The following is a 26,161-nucleotide window of genomic DNA, read 5'->3' on the forward strand; positions in this document are numbered from 1 at the left end:
AGGTCAGGAAGTGCCCTTTACTTACGGTGGTGAGTGGCTGACGCATGCGCCATTGTACCTCTCTGGACTTCCGCCCTTCCTGCCCTCCACACACTTTTGGCACTTTCCATTGGCTACAACCCTAGTTAAGTAAACCCTTCTCACCTCCATAGTCACGCCCCCGGAAGAAGCAGAGGGCGAAGCGCGCGTCGGGGCGCCAGAGGAGGACATCCACTATACGGGCACTTACCTGGTAAGATGCGGACTGTTTAATATATCACCCTGGGCTCGTTATGCTGAATCCTTGGCACTTGTAATGGTTTAGTACTATTGGGATGCGGTTTTCTGCACTCATTGTATATAGAGTTCCGACGGGCACAGTATGCTTATGTGAATAAGGTTTTTCAGCCTGGGTTTATCATGTGAGATAGCTTTCCTTGCCAGCATACTTATAGATTGTCCTAGTATATACATGCGTATTGGCTTGTGGGTGGATGTCCCCCTCTGATATGGGGTTATTGTTCGTGTTCAAATATTCTTTATATGTGGCTATTTGGATCCTTTTTTTATATATTCTTAAATAAATGTTATATTTTAAAGTATCCTTTGATTGGTGAGCTTCATTGAGTTGACGATTTATTCTATGGTCGCTCTGGTGTTGTACGTGTTAAGAAGTACCAATTCTTCTACATTGTGGGACATTTTTGGTGATTTTTATACTCTCAGTATAGGGCACATATCCCCCCCCCCCCCCCCCCCGTAGAATAGACATTTTACTTCTTTTACCACTGAAGTGGTTAAAAGAAGTGACACAGAATGGAACTTGTGCACCGCAGTGTCGTTTTGACATTGATGTGCATCATGTTCATTTCATAGGGTGTTTTTGCTCCTCTTTTTCAGGCAGATGGTGGGAGAATCCACCTGAAAAAGATGTTGTCATACTCTACATCCCCTATAGACTCTCCACTGAAGGAACAGTATAATTTATAAGCTTGTCTTCCTCATTATTCAGGTAGAGCTGCATGCGGACTAAATACATGCCAGAAAATATTGATTTGCTTTGTCGAACTGAGTTCTGTATTTGTTTTTCTTTTGATAGCTTTCATCTTTGTTTAGTCTTTGTGATAATTCCCACCAGGTTTCCGCCGTACAGTACCTATGGGGCGCAGGCCCAACAGGCTTGTCTCTGTGACAACAAGCGTAACACAGAACCCAACTCTCCAGACACTGAGAGCAAAGCTATGCAGAAAGCGAAGGTTCATACATACCTGAGGCTGGAAATCACATTCATCTGATATTTGTTATCTCGGTAAGGAGGTCTTAGTAGCAGATATCATGCAGGAGCAGGTAAGCTACTTTTTATAAAGAAAACTTTAGTGAAGAAGTATTTAGTGAAGTTTCTTGATCAAAGTTGGGATGTGTTCACACCGAGTCATTTTGCAATGTTTTCTGAGCAGAAATTCTATGTTTTTGAAGAGGATTTTGGAAAGTTTTCACTCCAAAAACTCAGCAAATAACTCAGTATATAAACATACCCTTAGGGTATGTACACACAACATCATTTCTGATTTTTGCTTTTAACTTAAAAAGACCTATGAAAGATTGATAACTCCGTAATCGTACTGGCATGAAGAATCATGTTTCAAAGTCATTTTTACCATATAATGAACTCAGTTGAAAAAAAAAAAAAAAACATAAAAAAATGGTGAATTGCATTTTTCTAAACATTTCATCCCACTTGGAATTTTTGCCTTGTTTTTTCACAGTACATTGTATGTTAAAATTTACTTTTTATTTAAAAAAATAGAAATTTTCCTGCAAAAAAACAATCCCTCCTATAGTTATATTGATGGGAAAATAAAAAGTTATGGGTCTTGGAAGAAAGGGAAGAAAAAAAGACAAATTTAAAAATGAAAATAGGCTGCGGGGCGAAGGGTTCAAGTAACAGGGCAAAGCGCAAACCGATAAGGAACCCGCAACTGTGCTCCAATCCGATCTAAAAGATGAATTTCTTGCAAGAAATCGATTACAAAAATGTAAAATTTTCTATCCAGGGCTGTTTTTGTCTATATGTTTTTAATATTTTATGGTCTGAAGCTTGTTTTTGACTATCAATCCTTTCTTCCTAAAAAAAACGAAAGACTTTCCCCTATACAATATTTGTCCAGGGCTTCCACGAATCTTGATGAAGCCCTGCGGCCTGGAAATGCTTTACAGATGTTGACAGCTATTTTTTTTATCGAGTTTCAATGAATCAGCTACAATGTAAAAGATAATTTCCATCTATCAACAATATGACTTTCCTTGGTCCTGATTTTCCCAGGACCATCCCAAAAACTTTCCGCTGGACAGACTACATACTATAATATCTTGTTACACATAGACTAAGTTGATAAATGTATGATATCATATAATTTACATTGTATTTGTCTTTGTAAAACAAATAGAAGTTGTGGAACGAGTATCCCAGATGCAACCTAGGGAAAGGAAAAATATTCTGGATTGGCAAGTCAGACAATAATGGATCGACTCGCAACCCTAGTCACTTAAGCCCTATTAAAGAGAAAATAAGGTATAAAATGTGAACATCTTCTTCTTCATTGTGTTACCAATGATTTTGAGCTTTATTATCAAGAATTTATGACCTCTGTAGGAAAGACTTGGATGGCACATATGTGTCACCGTGGCGTCTTGCCTCGATTATGTAAGTCCCAGAATTGAAGGCTCCATCAACTGTAGGTTTTAATTGATGCAGGATTTTAGGTCCAGGATTTAGGAGTGACTAGAAGAGTTAAGTGGGAATGGTCGCTCCCATATCTCCAGTCTGGGCTCTGCAGGTCCTACAAAACGCAGCTGAAGTGGCTCAGGTGTCTCTAAAGTGTAATTGTTCATTAACATGGCAAAAAAAAAAGGGCAGCAGTACTTACCCGACCAGGTCTCAGAACTATGCATTATCATGATGCAAACATAAAAAAAAACAAAGTCCAAGTACTGTGGTATCATAAACACACTGAATCAAATAAATTATTATGAACTAGAGGCAATTCACAGCCAGCACATGCAAAGATAACCACTTACAAAGAGAATAATTTAAAAATATTGCAATTTTTTATTATTAAATACACATGTATATCTCACCAATAAATTACCAAAAAATTCCCTTTAAGATAATAAATACCAAGATGCCTCTTGTGTCAAGGGAGACATGCCAGAAAACAACCCATTCATGCCTAATTGATATTATCGTGATGCAGTGAACCCATGTAATAAAGATGGCGGCAACACTGGTGAAAAATTCTGATGAGACAACTACTCACAACCTACCAGTTCATGGAGGGGGTGATTGATTGCTTAGTATTAAAATTGCACACAAAAAAAAGGCTGTGTAGGGCGCTGGTCACACACTGTTAGGCTAGTTTCACACTAGCGTTTTGAGGAGCTGCGGAGGGCTGCGGACTTCCTCCGTGAAGCCCCGCCCTCTGCCGCACCTCCGCCGATAGCTCTGCCTACTTCTGCATGCGGCCTGCGTACCTATCTTTAACATTAGGTACGAAGGTCGTTCCGCTGTATGCGGATGCTTCCGCATGCATCGTTTTGATGATGTGGTAAAGAAAAAAATTGCTACAAGCTGCATCCTACGCTGGTCGCCACATTGTCAAAATGACGCATGCGGAAGCATCCGCATATAACGGCACGACCTGCGTACCTAATGTTAAAGATAGGTACGCAGGCCGCATGCAGAAGTAGGCAGAGCTAGCGGTGGAGGTGCAGGCGAGGGCGGGGCTTCACGGAGGAAGTCCAGAGCCCTCCGCAGCTCCTCAAAACGCTAATGTGAAACTGGCCTTAGAGCACAGTTTCTGACCTACAGCATATTAGTGACACCCATACTTTTAGGTTAGGTGGGCTGCCCAGCAGTACATAAGTGCACCTCATGAGAACAGACACCCCAGTTTACAAGGCCAACTTTAATGGGCCTGGCTGCACCCCGAATATAAATAATATGCAAAAATTATATATAATATCAAATATATACAGTGGGGCAAAAAAGTATTTAGTCAGTCAGCAATAGTGCAAGTTCCACCACTTAAAAAGATGAGAGGCGTCTGTAATTTACATCATAGGTAGACCTCAACTATGGGAGACAAACTGAGAAAAAAAAATCCAGAAAATCACATTGTCTGTTTTTGTATCTTTTTTTTGCATATTATGGTGGAAAATAAGTATTTGGTCAGAAACAAACAATCAAGATTTCTGGCTCTCACAGACCTGTAACTTCTTCTTTAAGAGTCTCCTCTTTCCTCCACTCATTACCTGTAGTAATGGCACCTGTTTAAACTTGTTATCAGTATAAAAAGACACCTGTGCACACCCTCAAACAGTCTGACTCCAAACTCCACTATGGTGAAGACCAAAGAGCTGTCAAAGGACACCAGAAACAAAATTGTAGCCCTGCACCAGGCTGGGAAGACTGAATCTGCAATAGCCAACCAGCTTGGAGTGAAGAAATCAACAGTGGGAGCAATAATTAGAAAATGGAAGACATACAAGACCACTGATAATCTCCCTCGACCTGGGGCTCCACGCAAAATCCCACCCCGTGGGGTCAGAATGATCACAAGAACAGTGAGCAAAAATCCCAGAACCATGCGGGGGGACCTAGTGAATGAACTGCAGAGAGCTGGGACCAATGTAACAAGGCCTACCATAAGTAACACACTACGCCACCATGGACTCAGATCCTGCAGTGCCAGACGTGTCCCACTGCTTAAGCCAGTACATGTCTGGGCCTGTCTGAAGTTTGCTAGAGAGCATTTGGATGATCCAGAGGAGTTTTGGGAGAATGTCCTATGGTCTGATGAAACCAAACTGGAACTGTTTGGTAGAAGCACAACTTGTTGTGTTTGGAGGAAAAAGAATACTGAGTTGCATCCATCAAACACCATACCTACTGTAAAGCATGGTGGTGGAAACATCATGCTTTGGCGCTGTTTCTCTGCAAAGGGGTCAGGACGACTGATCCGAGTACATGAAAGAATTAATGGGGCCATGTATCGTGAGATTTTGAGTGCAAACCTCCTTCCATCAGCAAGGGCATTGAAGATGAAACATGGCTGGGTCTTTCAACATGACAATGATCCAAAGCACACCGCCAGGGCAACGAAGGAGTGGCTTCGTAAGAAGCATTTCAAGGTCCTGGAGTGGCCTAGCCAGTCTCCAGATCTCAACCCTATAGAAAACCTTTGGAGGGAGTTGAAAGTCCGTGTTGCCAAGCGAAAAGCCAAAAACATCACTGCTCTAGAGGAGATCTGCATGGAGGAATGGGCCAACATACCAACAACAGTGTGTGGCAACCTTGTGAAGACTTACAGAAAACGTTTGACCTCTGTCATTGCCAACAAAGGATATATTACAAAGTATTGAGATGAAATTTTGTTTCTGACCAAATACTTATTTTCCACCATAATATGCAAATAAAATGTTAACAAAACAGACAATGTGATTTTCTGGATTTTTTTTTCTCAGTTTGTCTCCCATAGTTGAGGTCTACCTATGATGTAAATTACAGACGCCTCTCATCTTTTTAAGTGGTGGAACTTGCACTATTGCTGACTGACTAAATACTTTTTTGCCCCACTGTATATATAATATATATGAGGTATTGGTCGATATTTTGGCCAAGATATGGAAGCTCGCAACCCGCGTCAAGGGTCCTCACCCGTACGAGTAACTTGCCGGTATTGCTGCTGGGGTGAGACTGTACTATATCTTTTCTTACCCAGTGAAAGTACTATATTTGTAGTTATTCGTTTTTGCCAGGAAAAGGCTGTTTTCTTTCACTTGAGTGCTGGGTGAGGGAACGGCACTGTCACCGGAGGTGAGGATAAGCTGTTTCTAATTTATACGGAGTAATATAGCAATTGAGAAGGGGTTGTCCAAGTAGTGGACAACCCCTTTGATATTCAATTGAACAAGTTTATTGCTTTGGTCAATAAATGTTGCATAGTTTTTGCAATATGATTGTATGTCTTTATAAGGCCGAGATCACACATACATGAGATACAGCCAAGTCTCGCAGGGGAAAACCCAGCTCTGGCGCCGGCACTTCGGAGCGGAGCATGCAGCTCCATGTATTGCTATGCGGCTACACGCTCCGCTCCGGAGTGCCGGCGCCAGAGCTGGGTTTTCACCTGCGAGACTCGGCTGTATCTCGCGTATGTGTGATCCCGACCTAAAGGGAAGAAATCTTCATCTACATGCAATATGTAGGTTTTAGTTTCTGAAAGACAGGGAAGTCATCTAAGACTGAACAACAGAAAATGAAAGAAAGCCAAATTAACAAGAAAAAGAGTGTTCTGGAGGTGGACATCTACCATAGAATAGATGTTTGGGAGGGACCTGTACACATTTGATGGTCAGCTGTTCGCATCAAACTCATCGAACTATGACGACTTTAATTTGGTGTTTATGGCCAACTTTAGATTTCTGGAAATCTTATACCAGTCCTTCGGGATCCAGACTAAATATTCTAATGTGTACAGAATTTTTTAGATTTGTTTCAGGTTTGTGTGTGTAAAATTTATGTATTTGCCACCCTTTAGTGCAATCTGTAAACTTTGCCTCTCATACATTTTAATTTCTTGAAGGGATGTTCAACTACAAAAATGTTCAGCCATCAAGTTAAGGAGGCCAACAGATGTCTTCAAAAGTGAAAAAAACATGGACTTTGCAGGTAGATGGATACTACATATTCCAGGAATAGCTCCAACTTACTGTTCCGCCACCCCTCTAGTGCTGCCATTTTCCAGAGCCTCCTTTGGACTCTGTATCTATGTTAGTCACTGGCAAAATAGTGGTAACAAATATGTGTTCAAAAATAATTAATTGAAAGTAGGATACAGAGACCAGCAAGCACCAGGGAAGTGATAGCCCAGGACCTATGGGATTATGAAATGAGCATTACATATACAGTCTTCTCCATGTGGCTCTGTGTTGGATGGCAGCACATGGAGCTCCTGTGTGTCACAGTATGGTGCCTCCACCTAACACTGCTTACTCAGATCTGCATGTGATGAAGCATGCAACAATTCACAAGAAAAAAAAACATCCATATGTTTCCAAAGGCCTGCGAAATAACAGTACAGGGCCATAAACTTAAATAGTAAAGCATATATTTGTTATCCCTTTATTACAGAGCTGGGCTACCATAAGCCTTGTGCACTTACTGTAGTGAATCAGAGAATTATTTCCTTTCTGCCGCCCGATGTGAGGGCGCTTAAAAATCTAATTGCTTATGTTGATTTATGGATGGACTCTTTGCATGCCACTGGCCACCAAACTCATCAAACGAAACAAAAAGGAGACTCATATTTTCTCCTCTGCATTTTAGGTACAAGTTGCCCAGACACAGAGGTTCAGGTCAATGTGACCCACCCATGCTTATCTGGCATCTTCACCAAAAAAGACCTCTGAATAGAACTTTGTGGGTGAACTGAAACCTTCAGTGTCATGAGCTCACCATTTTCAAGTATAATGCACCTGAATAAATAAGCTTTAAGCTATATTATAATTTATGTTACTGTAATGTTATTTTTTATATAGGGCTTATTACCTAATCCTTATGTCAGTTGTGCTGTTCTAACTAATGGTTTAGTACATTAGCTGCTGCTCTAGTAAATGGACCCTGTGGCTTACCACTAAGACAGTCATGAATGGAACTATTAAAGACAGATGACGACCCAGCAAACATCCCCGAGCATCCAATCACCGACTACTGTCATGATCTATTACATTTCTGTATGTTTTCTCCGTGCACAGCAGTCCTCTTGGGTAACCAAGAGATTAATTTAATGTTCCCTTTCTTAAACCTTCTGTTTGAGCCGCTAACATTTTCTCACAGTGTCTGATGGAAACATCTTTCTCTTATGTTCAGATTTGGGATAGGAGCCCAGAAACAGAGACCAAGCATTTTTATCCAACAAAAAAAACATTTACTTCCCTCTAAAAGTAATTGTGGTTATCCTTTAAAACCTTTTGAGTGGCAAATCTCCCGCAGTCAGGAAAGCACCCATCCCAGAAGGCTCACAGGGCACTTACATTTTTAATTTTTTTATTCTTCTATCTCTTATTACTAAGTGAGAACCTCCCTCACTTTACTAGCAGTTTTTAGTTAATATTTAACCATTAGTGAGCAGTATCACTGCTATTTAGTAGTATGTGCCCAAAATGAGCATTACATATACAGTCCTTTGCATGTGGCTCTTGTCATGTGTTACATAAATAAGTCCAGTGGGTGACACAACAAACAACAAACAACAACAACGGGATGGGAGAAATGAGAGGAAGGCTCTAACAGTAGGGAACGAGAGATGCGGCACCTCCTAACACAGCCTGAGCCTATCCCTGAGCTCCCCTAATGCCCTATGCGGGTCCTTCCCTCTACAGCAGTCATATGCCTAGTCCCTAGCTATCACCTCACTATACCCTGGCTAGTGCACTGTCCGGCAAGGACGCTAGCCTCACCTCTGGAGATGGTATAAACACAGGGGGTAGTGACAAGCACTAGAAAGACAAGAAAATGGGAACAAGAAACTTAGCTCCTGCCACCACTGTTCCACACAGCAGAAGACACTGACTCAGGAAGCCAAACTCTACCAACATAGCAGATAAACCACTGGCACCAGGGAGCTTCACACTCCTTGGCTGGTCTTCATAGAAAAACTCTATTACCAACAGTCAGCTGATTCATCATGTGACTATTTAAAGGATGGTGGGAGTGATCACCACCCACATCAGCTGACCAGCAACACAACAGCTGTCGGCAAGGAAACTGACATTAACCCTTGCTGGCCTGAAAGCAAAAACCATGTTTAAATTTAAGCAGAACCAGAAATGTCAGGACTCCAAAAATGAGTTATGACAGCTCTGCGTTGGATTGCAGAGCTCTTCTGTGTGCCACTGTATGGTGCTTCCATCTGGCACTGCTTAGTGAGATGTGCATCTGATGGAGCATGCAATAATTAACAATACAAAAAAACATCCATATGTCTCCATAGGCTTACAAAATAACAGTGAAGGACCATAAACCTAGAGGCTGTTACAGGGAAGCGGGAAGTAAAGTCCTGGATGGAAGATATGTGTCACTGAGATGCCTAGCATCTGTGATGTATGTCACGGAAAAGAGTTCTCCGGTAACAATGAGTTATTAAGAGGAATTTTAATGGACAGAATTTTGGGTCCTGGATTTAGGAGTGGCCAAAAGAGCTTGGGTGGGCAAGGTTGCTCCTGTATATTGCAGTTTAGGGCTTGCAGGTTCTATGTAAGGCAGTTGTGTTGGCCCAGGTGTGGTCTGTAGTGTTGGAGAGGAAAACACCAGTAATGGTGGACAGACTGTTCCTGCAGATAAGCTTTGCTTATACTGTTCTATGGATGAAACAGTGCTACTTCATAGTGCCTACCCTGAGAAAGGATTGTGTTTTTGTGAATGTTTTGGCTGAAGAAAAGTTGTTTACATTATTTTTGAAAGTTTATGCCAGAAAATAAACTTTAACCTGTTTGACACTAAAACTTGTGCCTGTGTGTATCCAGCGGCCACCAATGAGTGTGAACCCCCACAATGTGCAGCGCCATAATACAGCCATGTGCACAATGCCTTACAGCTGTTGTCTCATAAAGACAGCCCCATATTATCATAGCTGAGAGTCTCTCATTACGGTAACCCTTCATTATTAAAGTGGCTCCTGTTCTGGCAGATTTGAGCCATCCAAATATAGTATGTGAATAGCCACCACATAACCCTGCAATTCACCTGCACCTTCCAGGGGCGATGTTGGGAACAGGGGCACATTTATAGTGTCCCTGATAAGACAACAACTTTAAAGACTATGTTCACCTTTTTTTTTTGCTCCAATGCATCTAAATTAGAGCAACAAAACTTTGAGACAATATTTTTTTTTTATTATTTAATTAATGCCTTTTTAAGTTTATCTTATGTGTTCTCCTGTTTTTCCTTTGAGTTCACCATTGTGGTTGGGATTTGGGGCTTCCAACTGTTTCTGTGAATTGCATCTTTATTAAAATTTTCTACATTTTTATTCAACTGTACTCTCCTTCCGGAGTGATTTTATATACGTCTAAAATCTTTGCGAAAATGTTTTGACGTTTTAGCCGAACAATATCTATGAATGACTTAATTCAATTGATGTAGAAAAAGTTAATTTATTTGCAATCCACAGTGAACATACAGTGGCGAAAATAAGTATTGTAGGAGACAGAATCTTTAAAAAAATCTAGAAAATCACATTGTATGATTTTTACATAATTAATTTGCATTTTATTACATGAAATAAGTATTTGATACAATAGAAAAACAGAATTTAATATTTGGTACAGAAACCTTTGTTTGCAATTACAGAGGTCAGACGTTTCCTGTAGTTCCTGACCTAGTTTGCACACACTGCAGCAGGGATTTTGGCCCCCTCCTCCAAACAGATCTTCTCCAGATCTTTCAGGTTTCAGGGCTGTCACTGGGCAACATTGAGTTTCAGCTCCCTCCAAAGATTTTCTATTGGGTTCAGGTCTGGAGACTGGCTAGGCCACTCCAGGACCTTGAGATGCTTCTTATGGAGCCACTCCTTAGTTGCCCTGGCTGTGTTTTGGGTAATTGTCATGCTGGAAGACCCAGCCACAACCCATCTTCACTGTTCTTACCGAGGGAAGGAGGTTGTTGGCAAAAATCTTGCGATACATGACCGCATCCATCCTCCCTTCAATAAGGTACAGTCGTCCTGTCCCCTTTGTAGCCCATACCAGCCTTGCGCTGATCTACAATTTTGTCCCTGGTGTCCAAAGACAGCTCTTCGGTCTTGGCCGTGGTGGAAAGGTTGGAGTGGAAATGAGTGTTTGGACAGGTGTTCAAACAGGTGCAATTAATCCAGGTAATGAGTGCAGAGTAGGAGGCTTCTTAAAGAAAAACTAACAGGTCAGTGAGAGACAGAATTCTTGCTGGTTGGTCGGTGATCAAATACTTATTTCATGCAATAAAATGTAATTTAATTATGTAAAAATCATACAACGTGATTTTCTGTATTTTTTTTTAGATTCTGTCTCTCATAGTAGGATAAAAATTACAGATCTCTCCATTCTTTGTAGATGGTAAAACTTGCAAAATCGGCAGAGTATCAAATACTTCTTTTCCCCTCTGTATATGACATTTTGGCCTCAGTGTAGACCTTCTTCAGATATACGGATTGCCCTAGGAGAATATAGAACTGAATGCTGAAACTGTACAGGATGCAGTGCGTCTGGAAAGTGGGAATACCATTAAAGGTATGGCACCTATAGACGTCAGCAAGTCAACATGTAACGCAATCATATTTCATAAAAGAAGGATCAGGCTGCACAGGACTGTACAGATATTGCTACTCTTTATTGCTTCATTCTTCATTTTAGATTCATTTGAATAATTAAACCAAAAATTGGTTGTGATGACAGATCTAATATGGTTATTATTGTTGATATATATTTAGTTCATACACTATTCTATATTATTTCATTGAAGTTACCATATATAAAGATTACAATCAAGCTGATATATTTTGGAGAAAATATTGTCCTATTGTTTATTTAGATAAATAGATTCTTGCTGCAATGTCTTTGTTTCTGACACTTGTCTTTTTCGGCCTTACATTTTAGCAGTAGAAGGTGCTACCTTTAGCCTGAAAGAGAAATCCAAGAATGAAGAGAGAGTTTCTTCTGCATCTCAGTTCAGTATTCGCCAAAAGATTGATGTAGGAAAAAATGAGATTGGGGAATTCTGTCCTTCATACAACGCAGCTGTTCCGCATTTCACAACAGGTGGGCTGTGATTTTCTTACTTCTCACACTAAGGCTGCCGTCACACTAGCAGTATTTGGTCAGTATTTTACATCAGTATTTGTAAGCCAAAACCAGGAGAGGGTGATAAATCCAGAAGTGGTGCATATGTTTCTGTTATACTTTTCCTCTATTTGTTCCACTCCTGGGTTTGGCTTACAAATACTGATGGAAAATACTAACCAAATACTGCTAGTGTGACCATAGCCTAAGAGAAACTATCGCAATCCCTCACACTTAAATCTATGCCACTGACCCCCACCCCCTGCTTCCTCTCTCTGGTGCACTTTGGAATGCCCGCTCCATCTGCAACAAGCTCCATGTGATCCACAATCTCTTTACTTCCTGCAACCTTTCCTTCCTGGCCCTCACTGGGACCTGGCTGATGCCCGATGACACGGCCTCCCCTGCAGCACTGAGCTACGGTGGCCTCCAATTTACCCACACTCCTCACTCTGGCAACAGACTTGGTGGAGGAGTGGGTTTCCTTCTTTCCAAAAACTGCTCCTTCAGTCCTATCTAACCCCCACCCTCCCTTATCCTCCCTTCCTTAGAGGTTCACTTTGTCCGCATCTACTCTCCTTCTAATCTCCAAATGGCTGTCATATACCGACCACCGGGCTCAGCTATTGCCTTCATTGACCAAATTCTCCACCTGGCTTCTTCACTTTCTATCTGCTGACATCCCCACCATCATCATGGGTGACTTTACTATCCCTACTGGCACCTGCCAGCCAGCGGCCTCCAAACTACTGTCCCTTACCTCATCCTTTGGACTTACTCAGTGGTACTCCACAGCCACACAGAAGGACATACACTAGACCTCATCTTCACCAGTCTCTGTTCCCTATCTAATCTCACAACCTCTCCTTCCCCCTATCTGACCACCATCTACTCACCTTCTCATCCTTGTCCTCCTCTCCCGCCCCCCCATGTCCAGCCACTAGCACATCCTTGCAGAAACCTCGCACATCTAGACATTCACAGACTCTCAGACTCTCTTCTACCTCTGTCCTCCATATCTTCACTTCACAACACGGACAACGCCACCGCTTGCTGTAATGCTACACTCAGTCGTCCCTCTCATACATGACAAAGTGCGACAAATCAATAGGCAACCCTGGCATAACAATCTCACCAAAATACTTCGACAAGCATCCAGGGTCACAGAGCGGCGTTGGAAGAAAACACGCCTGCCAGACGACTTCACAGCCTTCCAACAAGCTACACTTGCTTTCAAATTAGCCCTCACCTCTGCTAAACAGACCTATTTCACAAACCTTGTATCTTCATTATCCTACAACAAAAAACAGATCGACCAAACAAGGCAAACCTTTACTGTTCCACCACCCGAACCACTCCATATACCAGTCTTCTGCCCTTCCTACCAGACTTCTTCCCTTCCCTAATAACCTTCCCCTCCAACATCAGAGAGCTCACTCACCTCCTTTCCAAATTACACCTCACCACCTGTGCACTCGACCCATCCTACCCCACCTGCTCCCCAACCTCACTAACATGCTCCTTCCATCCCTAACCCATCTCTTTAACCTATCGCTCTATTCTGGTACTTTCCCCTCTGCCTTCAAACATGCCACCATCACACCCATCCTCAAAAAAGCTAACCTTGACCCAATTCTATGCCCAGCTATCGCCCCATATCACTGCTCCCATTTGCTTCCAAACTCCGTGAGCAGCATGTCCATGCTCAACTTTCCTCCCACCTCTCATCTAACTCGCTCCTTGAAAACCTCCAATCTGGCTTCCGTCCCAACCACTCCACCGAAACTGCCCTGACCAAAATTAGTAATGACTTACCCACAGCCAAAGCTAACAAACAGTTCTCCATCCTCCTCCTTCTCGACCTGTACTCTGCCTTCGACACAGTCGACCACTGCCTACTGCTACAGATTCTTTCTTCCAATATACCAGGAGGACAATGAGTCAAGAGAAAATGCCAAGATTTATCAAATGTAGAAAAACTTTATTAAATATAAAAACAAAAGAACAGAACTGTTATAGATATTATCTACAGTTCAAGTGAGCAATCAATATATGACATGACAATACTAACAACAGGTGTAAAGCAAAATTCCTAAAATAACGATCGGTAGGTCAAACCTAAATTTCTACACAGGGTCTAACATACTAAATAAAATAACATCCATCACTGTGGTACTAAATGTTGTAAATACAGGGGATATACTGCAATGCATGCATAAGACAGGCTAGATCATAAATTAAACGTAAAAGGAGGGTATGTATGGAGAGGGGTTTGTATACGAATGTGTTGTAATCACAGAGCAACACAAAAACATGTGGCCTCCATAAGTCTAGATCACACCCACTCACAAACAGCCCACAGTGCAAGAAGCCGGTCTACAAAGAGTAATAAAAATCCCTAAAGCGGACCACAGTGATAGAAACATAATGGTTAATAGTTACCCATGTAGAAAAAGGCAGGCCAACCCGATCCTAAGTCCCCAACGCACGTTTCGGTGCGGGTACACCTTCCTCAGGGGGCGTGGTTTTTGAAGGTAAAGAGACCCTCCCTATATATCCGGTATGTGTGGTCACATGGTGCGACCTCCACCACTTAGAATAAGGTGCCGGCATTATTACACAAAACTGAACAGCTGTGCCGATTATCTCCGTATAACTGTGGCCAGATCACACGACGCAACAAATGACGACATCCGCTCAACGCCTATATTGACGGCAGTGGAAGGGGACCGCCCAGACATCTGTGGCCGAGCAATGCCCAACTACACAGCGCATGCGCCGCCAAAGTAAGGCGGCGCATATACAACGCCAGCACAGGTCCCACACTCTAAGTGCGGATTCACCAAATAAAGACGGCGGATAAACACGCCCCCACTGACAGACACACCACCACACAAGCTCATAGGACGGACGGCGCCAAGAACCGCCCACAAACCTAGCAGGCGGGGTGGCTGTACAGGGGGAGTGATCGCACGCCGGCATACGGAGAGATATGCAGACTAATGTACACTCGCAACATCACGGAGTACATATGTATGCATAACAAGATTAAAGCAGAAAATGTAGGATATAAGTAACCATGATCAGCATAAGAGTGTCAGCATATTGATACATGCACAAACATATGTATAACATTATTATATAGTAAGCACAGCCTACATTAGGTCAATTGCCCGAAAACTGCCCTAGAAGCGGCTGGTCACACCAGGGAGGCCGGCGCCAGGCCCCCACCGCGTGCCATGCCGAGACAGGGAGTTTAACAAACTAACAATATAACCATATGTCAAACAACAACAAAAAACATGATCATAGATATTACAATTAACCACATAATGTTATATAAAAGAAACATACTAATAACAAAAAATATATATATTAGCATATGAATTATGGATCAGATAAACAATGACAAATGACATAAAGATATATATGGATAGCTGTGCAGCACTGAATCTATGCCGAAGTCCCACATCTCCTCAATATCTGCTGATTTAAACATTTTTCACGAGCTTCATTAGTTCAAATATAAGGCACACGACATCAAGAGCCGGATAGGGGGGCTCATCTTCAACGGATTAGGCGTAAGTATTGAAGTCAACATGTTGCGATAAAGCAACAAGCTAAGAGAATGAGATAAAACATCCATTAAAATCAATAAGACAGAAGAACAAAAACCAAAACGTAAAAAAGCAAACAGCAGCGGACAGTGAAATGAAGACACACGAGGCAAGCGCAGGTGCAAGCTACAAGATAAGATATCGCAATACCGAGAATGGTCAGAGGAATGAAGCGAATCCATGGGATTCATTAAGACCGTGGGGGGACATTGTACCCAGAACGGTAATCCACCGACATTCCTTCTGGGCAAGTGTCCGTTTGATGTCCCCACCACGGATCCCAAGTTGAATATGCTGAATACCCCTGACCATAAAGGATTTGGGATCACTCTGATGGAATGTGTGAAAATGCTTAGGTATAGTTTTAAGCTGGGTCACATCTATAGCTGAAGCAGAGGCCAATATATCACGCACGTGCTCACGTGTGCGTATTCTCAATTGTCGAGACGTCAGACCTATATATATCTTCTGACACCCACACGTGGCATAATATATCACCTGTGTCGTCGCACAGGTGATATGATGTCTGATGTCAAATTTCTGTTTCCCGTCTGATGAGATGAAGGTAGTAGTTCTCAACGTGATCTTACATGCCAAGCATTTCCCACAATTCTTTCTTCCCTTGGCATCAAAGATCTTGCCCTGTCCTGGATTGCCTCATACGTCTCCGACCGCGCATTTAGCGTTTCCCACTCCCACACCACCTCCTCATCCCGCCCTCTCTCTGTTGGAGTCCCTCAAGGCTCTGTCCTGGTGACCCTGCTTTTTTCCATCTATACCCTTGGCCTAGGACAACTCATAAGGTCCCATGGTTTCCAGTACCACCTATATGCGGACGACACTCAGATCTACCTCTCTGGCCCAGTTGTCACCGCTCTGCTGTCCAGAATCCCGGAGTCTCTATCAGCCATATCCTCCTTCTTCACCTCTCGCTTCTTAAACTCAATGTAGACAAAACCAAACTCATCATCTTTCCCCCATCTCGCGTACCTCCCCTACCCGACCTATCTATTATGGTAAACAGCATCACGCTCTCTCTCTCACCTGAAATCCGCTGCCTTGGAGTAACTCTCGATTCTGCCCTGTCCTTCAAACCGCACGTCCAAACTCTTGCCACCTCCTGTTGCCTCCAACCCAAAACTATTTCCAGAATCCATCCTTTCCTCAGCCCTTACACTACTAAAACTCTTGTGCATGCCCTCATCATCTCCCGCCTCGATAACTGCTGCACCCTCCTCTGTGGCCTTCCCGCTACCTCTCTTGCACTGCTCCAGTCTGTCCTCAACTCTGCTGCCCGCCTAATCCACCTCTCTCCTCGCTACTCCTCTGCTTCTCCCCTCTGCAAATCTCTCCACTGGCTACCAATTACCCAACAAATCCAGTTCAAACTACTAACACTGATCTACAAAGCCATCCACAACCTGTCCTCTCCCTATATCTCTGAACTAATCTCCCAATAACTTCCCTCATGTAATCTTCGATCCTCCCAAGACCTCCTACTCCCCTCCACACTGCCTCCAAGATTTCCCCCGAATATCCCCCATCCTCTGGAATTCCACGCCTCGACCATTCTGATTATCCACCACCCTCGGATCCTTCAGACGGAACCTGAAAACCCATCTCTTCAGGAAAGCTTACAGCCTGCAATAACCATTATGCCACCTCAGCACCACCCGAGCTCCCGCCTCACCACCACCGGAGCTGCTGCACCTCGACCTTCTGTCTCTTCCCCATTATGCTGTAGAATGTAAGTCTGAAAGGACAGGGTCCTCTCCCCTCTGTACTGGTCTGTCATCATAAATTTGTTTACTGTACACAATATCTATAACTTTGCATGTAACCCCTTCTCATGTACAGCACAATGGAATTAATGGTGCTATATAAATAAAAATAATAATTACTGGAATCAGGGTTTCTGTACCTACAGCGTGCTGCTCTCAGATTACTTAGCAAAACTCTGATAACTGATTCCCTTTAACCCCATAAGGATGTGACTTAGTTTGATACATAACTTCATAATGACCAAGTGACATAAATGAAAGGCAATTGATTCTCTTTAATCCCACTTAATACATTTGTAATAGCGCAGACTAAATCATCGGCTCCTGCAGCGCAGCAGGAGCATGTTCAGTCCCTAGTTGTCTCCAATAGAAGAAAGTAGAAGCCCTTCTGTCCTCTCTTTTCCGGTTACATACAGTAGCATTCAATGAGCACTATGCAGGGAATTAATATAACAGCACTACTGGTGACCTGGCAATCAAATGATCGACTGGTGTCTGCCCAGCACACCAGACCCCCTCAATTCTAGCAGACCCACATTAGCTCTGCCAGTGACTTGTACCAATATTTAGGGCTGGTTTCCCCTGTAACTGGGGCTCCTATGCATGACTCAGTTACAGTAAGAAAATGTACACTATTTAGAAAAAAAATACCAGTATGTCCTGCGGAAATCTTTTTTTTTACTTCTGGGAGGAAAATTATGTTAAAACACGTATTTAACAAAACATGAGAAAAAAAATGTAAAGAAAGAAAAGAAATCCCCCCTCAAAAAAATAGGTTAAAAAAATGACAAAAAAAAATACATTTATTCCTGCGTAAAACAAGATCACATAAAACCATGTAAGAGAAAAACTTAAATCTGGAAAGGCAAAAACTGAAAAACAAATTGGGAACATGTTAAATTGGTATCCCCAGGATTAAAAAATAACCCTATCCAAAGGCTATGGGGTCCAATCGTTGGGACTCCCAATAATGCCGAGAACGGCAATCTGAATGTTTAAAGTCCCATCTTGAAAGAAAGGGAGGTGTGGATGATCGACCTCCACTTTATTCATTGTCTATTGGACTGGCAAAGAAAGACCAGCACTGGGGTTGGCGCATGCGCAGCACCACTCCATTAATACTACTACCAATAGCTATCACATTTCTTCACAGGTAAGCCCGAGATAACAGTAGTCAACAGCAAGGTTGCAACTCAAGCTCCGTCCCTTCTCAATTTACAGCCATTAAACCCTGTGCAAAAATTTGGGTCCAGCACGTTACATCTCTACATCCCAACTGCATCTTTTGAAGAAGAGGAAGCAGACACAACCGTGTACGTTGCTGAGTCTACGGTATCATTCTGTGCTGTCTACAGTTTTCCCTCCAAATGTCCATTTCTACTGATATTAGAATAACTTTTATACACTCAATTAAATGAAGTTAGATTTGTATCTGCAATAGAGCAATTATGGAATTACAGTAAACAGAGATCTTGATGCTAAAAATTTGTCCAAAAATTAACTTGGCGCAATTGTACAATATTTTACTGTACAAAGAAGGAAAATTATTTGCTTGAACCGGAAAATTCATTATATCTTTTTATTAGTCTATATTTTGCCATTATCCAAACTTCATTGATTAGATCATATAATGCACTAAGTAAATTCTCAGTAATGGATCCTCTCATTGACTTAGAGAGTAAATATGTATTACGGTACTTTATTTGGTTTTGCTGTGTATGAATCTAGTATGTGTCCAAGTATGTAGAATCAGGGCTTTGTAAGTATTACTTGGCATTGTTCCGTCCATTGTGTCTACGTTGCTATATCCGTACTCTTCTATTTATGGAGAACAGCTCCAGTCATTTCCAGAATATTGGTGGAATAAATATTTGTCTGGTTTTGTATATGAGTTTTTTGGGAAAGATGTGACCATCAATCAAAAAATATTGTACAAAAAAGCAGGGTGTGATTAATTAATTAAAAACTGACTTTTAATATAATAATTTAAAATAGTGTACCATTAAGTAGTAATAATAAAATACATATAGAACTCACAATATATCACATTCAAAAGGAATGCCAGTTAAACCACAATACCACAGACCTCAATCTGTTGAGGGTCTTGTTGCAAAATTCCCTTAACAAATGAAGAGAATTGCACAATTTCACATCAAATACCTTTCAGTAAACCACAAAAACTATACATTCCCCCATATAAACATCCAATGCTGGGTAGAATGCAATGATACCTTCCAATGATTTCAATAGCTGTGGTGTGCGGCTCTCTGCGGTGGAGGGGCTCTGCTGCGGGACAAGTGCAGTCCCACACGAGCCTCCTTGGACCGCCGCATCATCAGGCGGCCTGCTGGCGCCCCCCTGTCGGCTGCGCCCGGGGCACATACCCCGGCTGCCCCCCCTCTGGATACGCCACTGATGGGGAATGTATATTTTTTGTGGGGTTTTTTTGTTTACTGAAAGGTATTTGGTGTGAAATTGTGCAATGCTTTTCATTTGTTAAGGGAATTTTGCAACAAGACCCTCAACAGATTGAGGTCTGTGGTATTGTGGTTTAGTTGGCATTCCTTTTGAATGTGATATATTGTGAGCCCTATATGTATTTTATTATTACTACTTTATGGTACACTATTTTAAATTAATATATTAAAAGTTAGTTTTTAATTAATCACACCCTGCTTTTTTGTACAATGGTTTGTACATGAGGAAAAGGGTGCTGAAGATTTTTTGCTGATGGAATGAGCCATCAATCATTCTGTTTCTTTGGAAATACAAACTCTAAATAAGTTGTTCTAAAAATTAACGTATTCTCTAGTTCAGATCTAGGTAAAGTGTGCTCCGCGGGTCACATCCGGCCCTCCGGCTGTTTCAGTCTGACCCACAGACCGAGATGGCTGAAAACACTGACCCATGAGCGCACTATTCTCTCGCTAGATGCTTGTCCATTGCTGTCACTGCCACCCATATCCTGATATCACTGCGATCTGCATCCTCAGGGCACAGACGGTGGTGAAGACATTGGTGGAGGACGGAGTCACTGGCTCCTTCTTCCACCAATCAGAATGTGCAACTGAGACAGCAGACACAATGATGTCACTACATTGCGTCAGCTGTGAAGAGTCAGCGCATGGAAGACCAGACTAAAGTGGCAGGGGAATGGGAGTGGGGTGAGTATGTGTTGTTGTTTTTTTCATCTGTGTATGGGATATGTGCCTGTATAAAGGAGGATATGTTGGGGCTCATACTATAGATTGGGGCTATGTAAGGCTCATACTGTATATAGGGAGCTATGTGCGGGCTCATACTTTATATAGGAGGCTATGTGGGGGCTCATACTATATATAGTGGCTATGTGGAGGCTCATACTGTATATAGGAAGCTATGTGGGGGCTCATACTGTATATAGGGAGCTATGTGGGGGCTCATACTATATATAGTGGCTATGTGGAGGCTCATACTGTATATAGGAAGCTATGGGGCTCATACTGTATACATGAGACTATGCAGGGGATCATACTATGTATAGGGGCTATGTGGAGGCTCATACTGTATATAGGGAGCTATGTGGGGGCTCATACTGTACTTAGGAGACTATGTGGGAGCTCATACTGTATATAACGGGTTATGTAAGGGCTCATACTGTATATAGTAGGTTATGTGGGACGCATACTATGTATAGGCTATGTGGAGTGGTCATACTGTATATAGGGGCTTTGTGAGGGCTTATACTGTATATGGTGCTATGTGGGGGCTCAAACTGTATATAGGAGGCCTTGTGGGGGCTCATACTATATATAGGTGCTATGTGGGGACCATACTGTATATAGGAGGCTATATGGGAGCTCATACTGTATATAAGGGGTTATGTGAGGGCTCATACTGTATGTAGGAGGTTATGTGAGGGCTCATACTGTATATAAGAGGTTATGTGAGGGCTCATATTGTATGCAGGAGGCTATGTGGGTCTCATATTGTATATAGGAAGCTCATGTTCATTATAGGTGGTGCTGTGTGTAGGCTCATACTGTATATACAGGGGTCTGTGTGGGCTCATAGGGTATTTAACGAATGTCAGCATGCTTAATTCTGCTCAATATTAAGTTATACAACTTATATTAATATGTTAATATTAATATGCAGTAGAATTAATTTCAGCCTATTGGTTCGACTTCCACAACTGTCACAGTCTCTCATTTGATCCCTCAGGAAAATTAACTGCCCACCCCTGATATAGTGTATCCTAAATGATGCAGAAAAAAATGGGGAAGGAATGTTCACCCAGTTATTCTACAAAAGACTCAGAAAATAAGTTTATAGATATTTGGAAAGCTTCTCTGTATCTCTATACAGTACGATCTTGGTGTACCTAAGTTTTGGATGATGCTGGTACATATTTCTCTTTTTTGAAGAATTTGTGTAACGGACATTTCTAGTGATTATTTAGAATGAGCTTTCATGTATGTACATAAGGAATATCAATATTTTTGGCAATTATATGTAGTTTTCCCACATTTTATGTGTAATTGCCAGTTATCTCTGAGTTAGCAGGTAGAGAATGGTAGATGCACACAAAAGCATGAGACATTACAGTTCTCCTGTCTCTACGTAGCACATGTTCCAAAGCTAAAGCAGCAGCATAGAGGACACAATACAACAGTATTTAGCAGTGTAGCTGTGAATCCAGCTCTGGGGTGAGATAAAACATTTACTAAAAGCAGCATGATCTGTCTGTGCCTGTGCTTCTCTCTACACCTCCCTTTCCATAGACCTATATGGGCAGCTGTAATCTGACACCTCAGTGGGCTAGGAGCTGCTTTGACAAACATGGATTTAGATGTTTTTCAAAGTAAATGAAGGGTTCAAGAGGCGGGGGCGAAGGTAAAAAAGTGGAGAAAGCATATTTCTGTGCTAAGATATATTAGGTTTCTTAGTTCTGCTTGTCCTATTCATTAATCCGAAGTTTGCTGATAGAGATCATGCAGGACTTTTCCTTTCCTAATCTATTTTATAATATTTTAAAGGAGCAAGAATGAAGCCCCCAAAAATAAAGACTCAAGAATTTCAAGAATTGCTTTAAAAGTTGACCCTGTAAAGCCACTGATTCCAAATTCTTCTAAACGAATGACCGATAAATGGCCACGCGTTCCATGCAAAGAGGCTCTGTCAACAGCCAATCTCTCCATCCAGTTTTCTGGAGACCACAAAGGACTAAATCCATTGCCCACAAGGAGGTGTCTAATAGACAATACCAGAAATAGGATTTTACTGGAAGATTCAAACATAGGGAATCCAATTCCGAGGCCAGTAAGTAATATAGGCTACAGGTTGGGATCCTATCACCCAGGCAAGACAACCGAAAGCTCCGAGTATGGACTTAATGTCAGCACCTTGAAGTTAAGTGATGATAAACCTAGAGGAATCAACTTGTTAAGTCAACGAAGAGGACTGGACAAGATCGAATTCTTTCTTCGAAGTAAAAAGGAGCATGAAATAAATGAAGAGCAAGGTACAAGGTGTAAAAGTCAGTCCGATATATTGGATTTCGAAAAAAGAAAGACCTATATTTAATACTAGATGGTGGCCCGATTCTAACGCATCAGGTATTCTAGAATATGCATGTCCACGTAGTATATTGCCCAGCAACATAGTATATTGCCCAGCGACATAGTATATTGCCCAGCAACGTAGTATATTGCCCAGCCACGTAGTATATTGCCCAGCCACGTAGTATATTGCCCAGCCACGTAGTATATTGCCCAGCAACGTAGTATACTGCCCAGCGACGTAGTATACAGCACAGAGCCATGTAGTATATTGCCCAGCCATGTAGTATATTGCCCAGTCACGTAGTATATTGCCCAGCGACGTAGTATACAGCAGAGCCACGTAGTATATTGCCCAGTCACATAGTATATTGCCCAGTTACGTACTATATTGCCCAGTGATGCAGTATACAGCACAGAGCCACGTAGTATATTGCACAGCGATGTAGTATACAGCACAGAGCCACGTACTATATTGCCCAGCTACATAGTATACTGCCCAGCCACGTATGTTACAGGTTAAAAAATGAAAAATAAACATACTCACCTTTCGATCCGAGGGCCCCTTGTAGTTATGTCAGCAGCTTCTGGTCCCAGGGTGTGATGACGTCGTGGTCACATGACCGTGACTTCATGGCAGGTCCTTTCGCGCGCAGGCGCGCAGGACCTGTGATGACGTCGCGGTCACATGACCGTGACGTCATGGAAGGTCCTTGTCGCATACCGTCTTTAGCACGGGAGGAGCAAGGAGCGGGAAAGGCGCCGGAGGGTGAATATATGATGATGTTTTATTTTTTTAATTATTTTTAGCATTAGATCTTTTTACTATTGATGCTGCATAGGCAGCATCAATAGTAAAAACTTGGTCACACAGGGTTAATAGCGGCAGTAACGGAGTTAGTTACCCGCGTCATAACGCGGTCCGTTACCGCTGGCATTAACCCTGTGTGAGCGGTGACTGCAGGGAGTATGGAGCGGGCGCCGGGCGCTGAGTGCAGGGGAGTAGGGAGGGACTAATCAGACTGTGGCTGTCTCTGATTGGTCGCGGCAGCCATGACAGGCAGCTGGCGAGACCAATCAGCGACTTGGATTACATGACAGACAGAGGCCGCGACCAATGAATATCCGTGACAGACAGAAGGACAGACAGAAAGACGGAAGTGACCCTTAGACAATTATATAGTAGATCACTCAGTCCAATGTGTATAGTAGCATTTACAATTCAGATCCAGTGGCCTTCCCGATGGCATCCCACCACTGCTGGACACAGGCAGAAGACAACCCCCCGTGCAAGAACAATATTAGGGCCATTTGCAGTCCAATAGCGCATCATAATGCACAATTTCACCTCTTTTGGAGGAAGAAGTGTGCCCCCTTATCTCCCGGGCCCCTGTGCAACTGCACAAGTTCCACCAAAGATGTGTCCCACCTTCTCTGCAGTGGAAGTCAGTGGAAGTTTGATGTTAACCCTGAATGTCATCATGACCAGGAAAAACATTGTCTCACATATAAACTCTTACAATTAATTATTTATCCCATAGCAATAAAGTTTCTTGAAGCTTTCTAAAATAAAATGACCCATGTATGGCAGCAATCCGGCAATGTGTAGGATGGCAACTGCAAAATCTTATACTATAATATTCCTAATATAATGAATAGGGCCGTTCACATTTCCTCGATTTTTTGAGGACCAAATGGTCTTCGCAAAATTGTGGAGACATGCCCAATTTTGATCCAAGCCTTGCATCAAAATTGGCATTGCAAGTCTATGGGTCCGCGAAAAAATAAGACTGCATCCAATAGCTGTCTATTTTTCATAGATCTCTAGATAAGGCAGTGTAGAAAAACTTTTTTCTTCTCCAAGAAAAATTGATGAAACTCAGATGAAAATCTGATGAAACTCTGCACAAAAACGAGGGAAAAAAAACGTGGGAAAAAAAGACTAAGCCACAACTATGGGAGGTGGGAATGATATCATATATCTGCTGAATATTCACTTTAATGATACCCATTAAGAAGTTAATATTATTTATGATAAAATTACATTTTTTCATGAAAAAAAATTCCAAGTAAGTCAGAAAAACATTTAAATGACACTGTCCCATGCTAAACAAACAATCTGAAAGACACGTTATTTAAAAACTATGTTGTCTTACTCCTGAAAAATCACTCCAAAGCAGCAAACATTAGGTGTGACCCTTCTTTCTAAATTAATGTCCACTGCCTGTTGTCAAGTCTAATCCATCTCCAGCAGCAGAGACAGATCACAGGAAGTGGAAGCAGATCTTTCTCTCTCCTGTCTGTCAAATAGCACACAGGCCTAACAGAGTGGTGGACTTTCAGTCTGCAGCAGACAAACCCTTGGACAATGGTAGAAGCAATGGAAGTTCCAGCACCTAACGTGCTGTCAGAATGATAATTAAAATGATCTGCCAAATCAAAAGATTGGTAAGTTACAAAGCAAAAGAATTGGATCAGTTCCTAAACATTTTAGACTGGTACAGTATCTGGAAGCATTTGGAAGTTGTGGGAGATGTCTACACCAAGACATTTCTTTTCTACAGGTTTATGTGAATGGACAGGTATGCTTTAAAAGTTTTTGTCAACCCATAAAGAAATAATTATCAGTTCTCTTTCCCAGATGAATAATTTCTGTTGCTGCTTCCAGAGATTATTCAACGTCACATTTTTGGAATACCCTGAAACAGCTGCATTAAGTAATGCTTAGAAAGGTGACTTCAGCAATTTCAGCACAAATAAGGCAGTCTCGAAGACACTTGTAGCCATCATTGAGGAGCCTCATTTGTCACTAGTGAATGTATTTGACATAGGGTATTTCTGTTCATACGTGTATATGATAATTACAAATCTAAGGCTTAGAAAAGTGAAAACAAAAGCTGAAATGAGTGAAAACCTGGTATCAACATTCATGACATCCGTAATCTATGATCAACAATACAATGTCACCCAAGAACGGAAAAGTCATCTTTCAGCTTGGCCTAATAATAACAAAAAATGGTGGTGCAGCTCAATTATTTAGACCTTTTTCGGGATTGCTTATATAGAGATTATTGTACAGGGTTACCTAATATTTAGGCTTGTTTTACTGGCATTCTTCATGTCTATTTAATTGTCGTCATAGGTAGCTCACTGATTATAGAAATCATATGTTTGGGGTAGTAAAAATGTTATGAGGTCCTATAGAGGTGGAAGTGCATAATGAAAATTTGAGAGAAAGGATAGCTAGACAGATGATAGATAGATGATAGATAGATAGATAGATAGATAGATAGATAGATAGATAGATAGATAATATATAGATAGATATTAGATAGATGATAGATAATAGATAATAGATAGATAGATAGAT

General features: G+C 41.9%; 1 protein-coding gene across 1 annotated transcript; it reads left to right on the top strand.

Annotated features, from left to right (window-relative positions):
* The first annotated feature begins 1,233 nt into the window (after positions 1–1,233).
* LOC138662635 (uncharacterized) lies at positions 1,234–23,343 on the top strand. The gene is made up of 6 exons (XM_069748477.1): positions 1,234–1,326; positions 2,427–2,551; positions 6,624–6,709; positions 11,671–11,832; positions 18,405–18,564; positions 22,270–23,343. Exons 1-6 carry the CDS (start codon positions 1,315–1,317, stop codon positions 22,814–22,816), a joined length of 1,092 nt encoding a protein of 363 aa, XP_069604578.1. The 5' UTR covers positions 1,234–1,314; the 3' UTR covers positions 22,817–23,343.
* The last annotated feature ends 2,818 nt before the right edge of the window (positions 23,344–26,161 follow it).

This window comes from Ranitomeya imitator, chromosome 2 (genome assembly GCF_032444005.1).
Source record: "Ranitomeya imitator isolate aRanImi1 chromosome 2, aRanImi1.pri, whole genome shotgun sequence".
Lineage (NCBI taxonomy): Eukaryota > Metazoa > Chordata > Amphibia > Anura > Dendrobatidae > Ranitomeya > Ranitomeya imitator.

What these genes read in the sequence shown, in the direction of transcription:
- LOC138662635 (XM_069748477.1), top strand. An exon ending in CCTATTAAAGAGAAAATAAG is followed by an intron (nt 2,552 to 6,623) that starts GTATAAAATGTG and finishes AATTTCTTGAAG; the next exon opens with GGATGTTCAACTACAAAAAT. An exon ending in TGTTCCGCATTTCACAACAG is followed by an intron (nt 11,833 to 18,404) that starts GTGGGCTGTGAT and finishes ATTTCTTCACAG; the next exon opens with GTAAGCCCGAGATAACAGTA.